The sequence below is a fragment of the Festucalex cinctus genome, chromosome 3 (assembly GCF_051991245.1).
Source record: "Festucalex cinctus isolate MCC-2025b chromosome 3, RoL_Fcin_1.0, whole genome shotgun sequence".
NCBI lineage: Eukaryota > Metazoa > Chordata > Actinopteri > Syngnathiformes > Syngnathidae > Festucalex > Festucalex cinctus.
In genome coordinates, this window is record NC_135413.1 from 33424927 (window position 1) to 33435236 (window position 10310).

The 10310-nt window shown below is 44.5% G+C and overlaps 2 protein-coding genes across 5 annotated transcripts; both read right to left on the reverse strand.

The window, feature by feature from the left end:
• Window positions 1-50: 50 nt before the first annotated feature.
• actr6 (actin related protein 6) lies at window positions 51-6193 on the reverse strand. The gene is made up of 11 exons (XM_077517898.1): window positions 5846-6193; window positions 4644-4761; window positions 4450-4518; window positions 4265-4388; window positions 4041-4176; window positions 3229-3285; window positions 3042-3140; window positions 1983-2061; window positions 1731-1902; window positions 1067-1205; window positions 51-599 (listed from the first exon to the last, which is right to left on the reverse strand). The coding sequence occupies exons 1-11, from the start codon at window positions 5911-5913 to the stop codon at window positions 470-472; spliced, it is 1191 nt and encodes a 396-aa protein (XP_077374024.1). The 5' UTR covers window positions 5914-6193; the 3' UTR covers window positions 51-469.
• A 592-nt stretch (window positions 6194-6785) lies between these two features.
• LOC144016585 (uncharacterized) lies at window positions 6786-9819 on the reverse strand. Of its 4 annotated transcripts, none has more exons than XM_077517905.1 (5): window positions 9693-9819; window positions 8697-8790; window positions 8540-8627; window positions 8219-8444; window positions 6786-7513 (listed from the first exon to the last, which is right to left on the reverse strand). In XM_077517905.1, exons 1-5 carry the CDS (start codon window positions 9709-9711, stop codon window positions 6996-6998), a joined length of 945 nt encoding a protein of 314 aa, XP_077374031.1. In that variant the 5' UTR covers window positions 9712-9819; the 3' UTR covers window positions 6786-6995. The 4 variants fall into 4 exon arrangements, with proteins under 4 accessions (XP_077374031.1, XP_077374030.1, XP_077374029.1 ...); XM_077517904.1 differs by having other exon boundaries at window positions 8697-8931; window positions 9693-9789; XM_077517903.1 differs by having other exon boundaries at window positions 8697-9015; window positions 9693-9772.
• Between the last annotated feature and the right edge of the window lie 491 nt (window positions 9820-10310).

Below are 10310 nucleotides of genomic sequence, written 5' to 3' on the forward strand. Positions count from 1 at the left end.
CTTCCTTGCCAAGGTGAAAAGGTGAAAAAAAAATCGCTTTTGCCCGTGACTAGCATACACAGCGGATTTTTATAGTAGTCAAACTACATTTCATCACATTTTGAAAGCAAACTAATCCTCACAAATCAAATGACAAACCATCCAATGTCCAATGCTCTTCAATGAGCTGAGGCCGCCATTTTGACTTTACCATTGGAAGCGTGCCACACATTTCAGTAACCGGAACAAATATTAATTAAGGCTGTGTACGTGTTGAATTGAATCAATCTTAAGTTAATAACATGCACAACTGGTTTAAGAATGCAGAAATGTAATCAACTTCATAAATAAATGATAGGAAATGTCTTCCTTAAGGCCGCTAGCAAGATAGCAACTTGCAACACGTACATGTTGTGAATGTTGTCAAAGAAAGAAGCAAAATGTGAACGCTGACTACTAAGCGGTTCTTGCGTCAGCGCAACATGGCGGCTCAGATGTCAAACTTCTCTTCACAAATGTAATGTCCGTTCTCCTCGTAGTCGTCGCGCGTCACCACCATCTCCTCGTAGTCCGGATCGTTTGCCAGCAGCTTCCCTCCTTCCCACGCGTACGTGATGGGACTGGCGCAAAACAGGAAAGAAAAAAAACACATTAGGACTTCAATCAAATTGGATTTTATTCAGGAAAATCCAATTTCATATTGCAATCAAGTTTTCTTTGAGAAAAAGCTCTTGAAGTTGACATGAGTGAATCGAGTTCTGCTTCCTGTTTGTTTCTTCTCTTTGTGATTTGTTTGATTCCTCCCAATTCCAAACAAACTGTACAACTGGCGGCAGCTTTTTCCTGAGCATGAACTTGCATCAGCGGCCATTGTTTATGTTTGCTGTTGTTGTTAACGTCGCTTGTTACAGTTTTTGTGTTTGTTTTTTAAATAAGTTCCGCTAGAAAAGTTGTCAACTCGGACTTTGTTTTTATAAACAAGCGCAACAGCCATGTCGCTTCAGTGAGGGATGCATATTCTACGAAGAAGAAAAAATACATCAAAAACATTGAGGAAAATCTTCTGCCATGTGAAAGCGCCACTTACTTGTCGGGCAGCGTGACCTTGACGGGAATGTGAGCAGGAACCAGCGAGCGAAGTTCCGCTTCCAGACGCTCGCGGAAGCCCGGAAACAAAACGTTGCCTCCGGTCAGGATGATGTTGCCGTACATGTGAGGCTGCATGTCTGCGCACGAACGCACAAAATACCCGTTGGAGACGCTCACGTGGTCAAGATGGCCGCTTGCTTGGATCGGGACAATTAACCACGCCGATATCGATTCAGCATTTTGACGCGTATTCGCTTCAGACAATCAATGTCAAACTGACATAACTTGAAGGAATTCTTTCTTTTTGGTTGAGTATTTTAGTTATTTTGAATATTATAATAATATATTATTTTGACTCTTTTTAGACTTTCTCAAAGAAAGTGCACAAAGTGATTATAGGAAAACAAATGTAGAAATTTAGAATTGTTTACGTAGAAGAACCAAACTGAAAGGAAAATACCAGATGGATATTACAGTGCCAGTATCAATCTGATATCGATGCTGATTTGGTATTGATAATATCGCTCTTTCGATCAATCTGCCCACCACGTAATGAAAAACACAAATTGCTCCTCTCTAATCACGACATGGCGCTTGGTCAAAACGGCTTTGCGGCGTTGAGCGCGTTTGCCGGCCGGAAACAGAAACGGAGCGACCGATACCTTGGGACAGAGACTGGACCGAGTGGACGATGGCCTCGGGGACGCCCATCTCCTGGATGCCGATGTCGGACGGGTGGAAGAGCATCTCGGGAACGGCGAAGCGCTCGTTGGCCAGCCGCAGGATCTGCTCCCCCGTCTTGTACTTGCCGCTCAGCACCACCTGCTCGGACGGCTGACGGACGGACGGACGGACGGATGAGGCCAAGGCGGATGACGGCGAGAAGCACGGCGGTCGTGCAAATGAGCGCTCACCTTGCAGAAGCCTTTTTTGATGGCGCTGAAGTCGGGAAGAACGTAGTCCCTCATTACCGTGTTGTCGTGACCTTTCAACCTGGAAGCAGACGCGCGTTCGAACGCGTTTGTTCTCGTGTTCGTTTTGTCAACAAAAAAAAGCAAAAATCATTCCGTCAACGCACATTTTTCACCAGACTATAACTAGATTAAAACACTCATTAATAAACAAGTGGGACTAAATGAGTCTACATTTTTTATTTCGTGAATGAAATTGCTTTTTGAACTTTAGTTTTTGTTTTTTCATTAGTTTTCATTCACTAAAATAACCTTGGTTAGAAGTTAACTTGAATCCAACGGCTATAATGTTCCAACAATAATGCTAACTAATGCTAGCTAACTTGCTAACTGATAGCATGGAGCCATACTAGCTAATGTAATTGTGTGTAAAGTTGTTTCTCATCAAAAAGATGACAGAACATTTCATCCATCCATCCATTTTCTTGACCGCTTATTTCTCACAAAGGTGGCAGGGGTTGCTGGAGCCTATCTCCTTTGGACAGTAGGCGGTGTACACCCTGAACTGGTTGCCGGCCAATCGCAGGGCACACAGACACCAACAAGCGTCCACACTCACAAGCACACCGACGGGACAATTGGGAGCGGCCAATTCAAGACGTTGGAGGAGGCCGAAGGTGACATGAGCAATGATGAACGCCACATTCGCTGGAAACTCAACTATGACGCTGTAAAAGCTGACCTATGTCAGCTGTGCGCTTGCAAGATGACGTCAGTCTGGACACGTCTTAAAAAACCTTGACAGTTTTTGCTGACTAAAACGAGACAAATAAAATGATGTTTTATTGTACGAAAATAAAAAGCACAATTCTCAATTTCTAGTCGCCTAAAAATGGACCAAATAAAAGTGGAATGAGGTTGACTAAAAAACGGCGACAAAAACGAACAAGTGTGACTGAAAGTGGACTTTTTAAAAGTGAGCCGAAATTGGAAAATGTTGCTTCCAACTTGCAACATTTGTGGCAAACGAGCGGACGAACGCAAGCGAACGCGTCTTCTTACTGTGCGACGGCCATGTCCTTGTAGAAGTCCTGAGACACAAAGCAGACGTCCTCCTTCACCTGGTTGATGACGTGCGTCTCGTCCATCACGTGCAGCTGCCTGCAAACGCGCACGCACACACTGGGCTCAAGCAGGCGGGACTTCCCGGGGACCCGCGTGACCACCAAAACGTTCTGCTCGGGCTCACCGATACGAGATGATTTCTTTCAGGTGATTGGTCAGCAGCTTCCCTCCGACGCTGACCCTAAAAGCATCAGCATCATCGTCAAGAAATAAATACAGGAAAATCTGCAGAAATGGGAAGGGTGTGCTCACTTTTGACACATCCTGATTTTATGTTGAGCGATTCTTCTTTATTGCTATGATTTGAATTGATCATTGTTTTTTTTTACTTTGGTTGTTCTCTCAATTTATAAAGTGAATAGTGGAATCATTTTCACATCAATAAATCATGTTGTCTGTTAATATCAATCTTGACGATCATTTATTTCCACAATGGTGCAGCTTTACTTACCTCTATGGAGGACCAAAAAAGCCAAATTTCAAAATAAATAAATGGGTAAATAAATAAATAAATGACTTTTTTTTTTTTTTTTTAACTCTACTCATTTAAAATAAAAACATATATATATATATATATATATATATATATATATATATATACACACACACACACACAGACAAATACATAAAGACATTTGTATTTAATTTTTGAATTATATTTTTTTTATATCCCAAAAAAGAAATAGAAATGGAAATAAAAACAATATATATATAAAAATACATTTTTATCTAATTTTTGAATGATATTTTTTTATATCCATTTCACTTTTAGTGATTTATTTAGTCATTGATTTATTTAGATTTTTTGTCAGTTTTGGTCCTCCATATACTCCGAGATGAGCTGAAGTTGAACGTGAGAAAAGTGTCGGAGCACGACCTTGTCGACGACCTTGTCGACGACCTTGTCGACGACGTCACGCACGTGAGCCGGCTCACCTGCGGATGGCGTCCTTCATTCTTCTGCCGCGGCAGTAGGGGGCGATGTGCGTGAAGGAGAAGCCGCTGTCCACCAGGAGGCAGCACAGCTGGTAAGGTTGGTCGCGGAAGTATCGGCGAGCGCTCAGGGAACCCGCTGAGCGACAGAGCGCACGGCGGCGGCGACATCATCAACAAGCGGTAAGCGAGCGATGTCGTCGTGGTCGTCGTCATGACGCACTCACCGTTGATGCGGAGCGCCGACTGGAAGCGGTACTCCTCAAACAGGATCTCGTTCATGGACTCCTGGATGGACGTGAAGTTGAAGTACGGCTCGCTGATGATCACGCTGCAGTCGGGAAAGTCCACCTGGAGACCACGAGACGGACGTCAGCCGCCGATGACCGCCGCCGCCGTTGCGATCGCTCACCTTGAACATTTCTTTGCCAAACAAATGATCCCAAACTTTCCTCTGGACGTCCCAGTTGACCAGGTAACCCTGACGAGAAGAAAGGCAAAAAAAAACCAAAAACCATCAGCGGCGGCCATTTTGGCATTCCAGGCACAGTTCAAATTCAAACCCGCGCCCCAGCGTGAGGGCGGACGGACGCCTGACCTTCTGACCTTTTGGAAAGGCAGGATGTAGAAGAGTGCTGAGGGGTCTTTGATCTCATCCAGCTGGTTGGCAGTGAACGTTTTCATCCGCGAGGTCTTGGAGCGAAACTGGCAGTTGGGAATGACGCTGAACACAAGGCGATAAACGTGATGACATTTTTTCAGAGTGCCTTAAATGCACTCCATTTCTTCCTTAGCACGAGCTGGGTAATCAATCCATAAATCGGATTTGTCATTTGAAAACTTCAATGGTTGAAAATGAGTGAAATGGCGGCGCTTGTAAAGAAAAGAATTCTTGCCAGTTGTGGATTATTCTCGTCGTCAAGTTGTGTTCTATCCAAAGGTCACTGCGAGTTGTCATTTTGCACAACAATTGTCCCAACGCTCCACAAGACGTCCTTACAATAGCCACCAACTACTTCATTGGGGCAAAATAGGCACCAACTACAAATGTGAAGTTTCTCTTCAAACTCATGTCAAAATCACGCTAAATGATTTTGAATATCCAATCAGGACATCCCACTGATCTACATCTATGACTGGCTCGCCGATAGGCCAACAACTTTTGAGGCGGCCATATTGCTCCTCCCAAGAAACCTTTCTCGACATACCATCCGATAACATTTAGACATTTGAGACAGCACTTCGTACAAACAGCATGATTTATGGTCTTTTAAATGTATTAAACATAAACATGAGGACTTGGAGGAAAGTTGTATATTTTTTTTAAATGAATGAATTATAATTGTAATTGAACAAAAGATGCCTCTGACAAATCTAAAGCGAAAGATGTCGGATTTTCAACACAAAAGGTCATGACCCCCCCCCGCGCAAGACGCTAGCCAGAAATTGCTGCTTTTTCACCCATTTGAAAAAGTCTTAATTTTGTTCATATTCGCCTCAGGTAGATCACTGGGTTGCTCTTTAGAAGATATATCTGGTATTGCTGATTTCAGGTTATTTTGGAATCTTACATTCGAGGCTAGTTTTTACTCTAAAAGGAAAAAAACATTTTCAAGTGTTTCGTGGAGGATTCTGCTCACAGCAGCTGCGTTAGTAATATTCGTCGCGGAACTCATCGGGATTCGGCACGTTCAGTTAAATGTTGGAAAGCGTTTGTGGACGTTGTTGCTCGCACGCTGAGAGCGGAAGGAACGATTCAATTTTACGTTGGACGACAAAAGGGACGTGCTAACATGAAAACTCCTCACCTGACTTCCTCCGAGCTATATCCGATTTTTGCCGTGTAGGCTCCGTTGTCTAACACTAAAGTGGCCATCCCAAGTCCAAAGAAAGACCTCAAAGCGTCATTTCATCAAGTCAGCTTTGGTCCTGAATCGACGGGTCAACAACATACGGATGGACTGCCAACGCCGTCGGGCTGACTGAAGCCACCGGAAGTGCCTTGGAGGCCATCTTACGTTGCCACTTTCGCCGTTTTCACGTTCTTTTGTTTTGTTTTGGTGTTTAATGCCCGCAGTACTGTGGCATACGATTCATCTGTAATTTCGTCATCGACACACAAAAGTTTCTGCGTTGCCGCGTTTGGGCCGTTTCCGCTTTGCCGCGGTTGTCTACGCTCATTGGCCGATGCGTCAAGCGCCATAAGTCGTCCGGACGGAAACACATGCAAACGTCCAAAACTTCTCGTGATCCGTAGGGGCGAATTATTGTATTTTATTGTATTTTCGCAAACACAAAGTCAAGTCATCTTTGTAGTTTGTAGAACGCTATCAAACAACCGCATAATGTTACAATCAAATGTCAGAATAACAAATGTAAAACTAAAAATGAAACGGGGTATTAGAGATGATTATATTAGTATTAGAAATTAGACGTGATCAAAACGAGAAAATGAAGGTTTATATAAGTAGCGGAGAGTGAGGTATTGTGAGACACCACCTGTAGAAAAAGAGCACATCGTGGCCATGTGACCAATTTGTTTTAAGCCCCTCCCAAAAAATATTTTTTGGGGATGTAAAAGTACTTTTTTTTTTTTTGCTTTCAACTTACAACTGTTTTTCATGTCAGCAACAGTAAGATAACATTTAGAATTGCATTCTTAGTGACAAAAAATACACGTGGCCTTCGTGCGGCAAATTCACACAAACGTTGTCAAATTTTTTTTATCAACACAAGCACAAACGCAGCCAAAGTTTTAGAACACTTTTTATTTTTCTACATCTGCCGAAAGTCACAAATATTCATGAGGCACGACATGAAGCCCCACCTCCCCCGTAAGGGAAATAAATACAAAGTGACTAATGGAAGCGTATCGTCACATCAAGCTCATTTTAGAAACATGAATTCAGAAAAAAAAAAAAAAAAAAAAATTGGGAATGAAAAGGAATCATTGTGCAACTAAAGTTTGTCGACCAGCTTGCCGAACAAGGACACGAGCCTCTGCGTGCTCTCCAGCTGCTCGGGTCCGATGTCGACGGCCGTCAAGTTGTGGCAAAACCCGCTCCGCGCCGTCGCTTCCTTCCCCGGCGCCGCGCCGCCGTCCGCCGTCTCCGGCGGACGGGCCCGATCCAGAAGCGCCCGGTCCCGCTCCAGGAACGCTCGATCCCTGTCCAGAAAGGCCCGGTCTCGATCCAGACACACCCGGTCCCGCTCCAGCGCCGCTCGGTCCCGCTCCAGAGTCGCCCGGTCCCGCTCCAGAGTCGCCCGGTCCCGCTCCAGGCCCCGCCTGTTGCGTTTGTGGTCGGCGGCGGCGGCGGGGCTGTCGCAGGACGCCGCCTCGGCGTCGTCGCTGTGGGCGGCGTCCGAGGCGAGGCCGTCGGGCGTCAAGGTGGCGTAGAGCGCCACGTCGTGCGGGTGAAGGTGGGGGTCGGCTTCCGTAGCCGCTTCCGTCTTTTGGTTACCGCTCGCCTCCGGGACTAGAGAAAAAAATAAATAAATCACTTTCAGGAAGTGAACATTTCACTTTTAAACTCGCTTGATGGGTTTCTTTCAAAAAAGTGTCGTTCAATCCATTTTGGAGCGATCGAAAAAAAAAAAAAAAAAGCAACACGCTTGGATTGAGCAGATGAATTCGCCGACATTTTCAGCCTCTCTCGCCCCCTGCTGGCCACACAAACTGACGTCAAAGTGTCCTCTGTCTTCTTCAGGGCACCAAAAAAAAAAAAAAAGAAAAAAAAGTGTCCTCGGCCAACATGACGGCTCATCTATAAAAGTCAAAATAAAAACGGATAGAAGGGGTAAAAAAAAAAAAAAATCTAAATCATGCAAAAAATGTATACAAAAATCAAACAAACAAATTAAAGTAAAAATACAAAATTCAAAAATAAAAATATAAATTGATAAAAAAAAAATACAGAAAAAAAATTGCCATTGCTTTCCAAAAAAATGTGAATTGATAAAAAAATATATATTGAAAAAAAAATCTGTTATGGCTCCCCCCCCCAACAAATATGAATAAAAAAAAAATATTGAAAAAAATTCTGTCATGGCTTCCCCCAAAAAATATAAATGGACACAAAAATATTGAAAAAAAATCTGTCATGGTTTCCCAAAAAATCTGATTTGATAAAAAAAAAAAATATTGGAAAAATAATCTTTTCCCGCCAAATGCGAGGCATCACCTGTGACAAGTTGCTGATCCGAGGCGAGCGAGGACGCGCGCGCCGCCAAGTCACCGAAGGTGAAGCGCGGCTGGACGCGATGGTCGTGGGCGTCGCGCAGCGCCGCCGGCTCCAGCAGTTTGGCGCTCCCGGCCAGACGCCCGCTCGCCGCCTCGTCCATCAGCTGGAACCAACGCCACGAGGGTCGGCCCGGCCGCTCCATCCCGGCCGGGGGCTTCTTCAGAACCTGCGCCAGGGGGAAGAGCACGCCACACCGCACCGCGCGCCGTCACGCCAAGGAAGCGACGCCTCCCCTCGCCGTTCCCTTGAGACCCCGCCCACCCGATACTTCTCCTTCAGGTTGTCCCACTTCTTCTTGAGCTGTCGCGCCGACACCATCCCCTCCAGGCCCAGCTCCTGCCGGATGGCCCTGCCGGCGCACAAGCCGCGTTAGCCAGCAGACGGACGGACGGACGGACGGACGGACGGACCGACCGACCTCCAACCCCGCATGGCCGAGTGCTTCTGTCCCGTGAAGATGGCGCTGTTGGAGGCGCGGAGCTCGATCAGCTTCCTGATGTCTCGCTCCGTCACTAGTGCCGACACGGACACGTGCAAGCGCGTCATTCGGGACAACTTCATCATGCCGATGGCGATTTTTCCGGAACTGCAGCCCGTCCAATTTGGACTAAAAGGGGCGTGGCCACTTTCCTGACAACTACGACTGGCTCATTCTTCCCAAAACAAGCATTCCAAATCTCCATTTAGAAAATGAAATGATGACGTTTTGATTTATGATTTGAACTGATTGATTGACTCTGAAAACAAACTAAACGTTCTGGGTCATGAACAACGTGACGTTTGTTCCTGAAATGTCGTCACATGTTGTCAACAAATACAAGTTTCAGGATGTCAAATTGTTTTCGCAGCAATAAAGAGTCAAATGATCCACACATCAAATTTTCATCATAGATATGAAAGAAGCTTTTGACTCATTATTGCTGCGAAACAAAAATAAAAGATGCGCAGACCGCCCAAAATCACACATCATCATCATCATCATAATTGCATAAACGTGAAAACAGACACACAGGTTAGTGAAAGCACGAAAAAACAGTTTCTATGCAAAAACAATAATCACACTCGAAGCAATAAATAAATTAGCTGTGCAATACCGACTCGCGAAATATTGCGAATGTGAAGTGAACGTTTGTGTGGATGTTGTATTTTTTTATTTTACTTCCGCAATGTTAAGAGATGTACTTTTTCATTTCGTTGTACTCGCACAATGACAATAAAGATTATTCTACATGATAACGCCATATAAACACACACGATAAACGATGACGACAAAACACAAATGCACGATTGACACATTCACACGCACGCGCATCCCTTCCAGTATTAACGTTGCAGTCACATCAATGCCGAGTTTCGCACGTGTCGTCAAATGTGTCAAGAAAATAAAGAGTACAACAAAACAAAAAACTCTTACTTCTGTAAGAGAAAGTCATGCTGGCGTCGGGAAGCTTCCACGAGAAGCAAACAGCGCGGAAGCTGGCAGCGACAGACGCTTCTTCTTCTTTTTTGTTTATCAGCTGCGTCGAGCTGCGCTGCCACCTAACGGCTGCGCAGGCCAACTGCATGGGAAATGTCCACGACAAGTTTATGATGATGATGATGATGATGATTATTATTATAATTATATTATTGACGTCAGTCAACAGTAACTAGTCATGCTCGCCACTGACCTGAATATACGAGTGGATATGATATTATACTGTAAACTACTTAACTGTAAGGAATGCTTATGAAACAAGATTAAAACAATAATTGAAGCAAAATTGCAAAAAGGTAAGTTTTCTGGTGGTCAAATTGAGTTTTGGGGACCAAAATAAAAAAAAACAATTGATCACTATCCGCCATTTTGGTTGTTTACTTTCACCTCGAACGCTTTGAGGTCGGAACTGGGAAGTTTCAACTCGGATATTTCCGATTTCCGACCATCCTCGAAAGCAGCATATGTGCTGCTTTCAAGACCTCCTTTTTCTGTTATCGCTTAGACCCCAAAATGAGATTTGGCAGAGGCATCTTTTGTTGAATTACAGTTTGA

What these genes read in the sequence shown, in the direction of transcription:
- actr6 (XM_077517898.1), bottom strand. Translation starts at nt 5,913, where the DNA reads ATGGCCACTTTAGTGTTAGACAACGGAGCCTACACGGCAAAAATCGGA. An exon ending in GTCGGCGCTCCGCATCAACG is followed by an intron (nt 4,177 to 4,264) that starts GTGAGTGCGTCA and finishes TCTGTCGCTCAG; the next exon opens with CGGGTTCCCTGAGCGCTCGC. An exon ending in AAGGACATGGCCGTCGCACA is followed by an intron (nt 2,062 to 3,041) that starts GTAAGAAGACGC and finishes GTCTGCTTCCAG; the next exon opens with GTTGAAAGGTCACGACAACA.
- LOC144016585 (XM_077517904.1), bottom strand. Translation starts at nt 8,842, where the DNA reads ATGATGAAGTTGTCCCGAATGACGCGCTTGCACGTGTCCGTGTCGGCA. An exon ending in TCGGCCATGCGGGGTTGGAG is followed by an intron (nt 8,628 to 8,696) that starts GTCGGTCGGTCC and finishes GTGCGCCGGCAG; the next exon opens with GGCCATCCGGCAGGAGCTGG. An exon ending in ACCTGAAGGAGAAGTATCGG is followed by an intron (nt 8,445 to 8,539) that starts GTGGGCGGGGTC and finishes CCCCTGGCGCAG; the next exon opens with GTTCTGAAGAAGCCCCCGGC.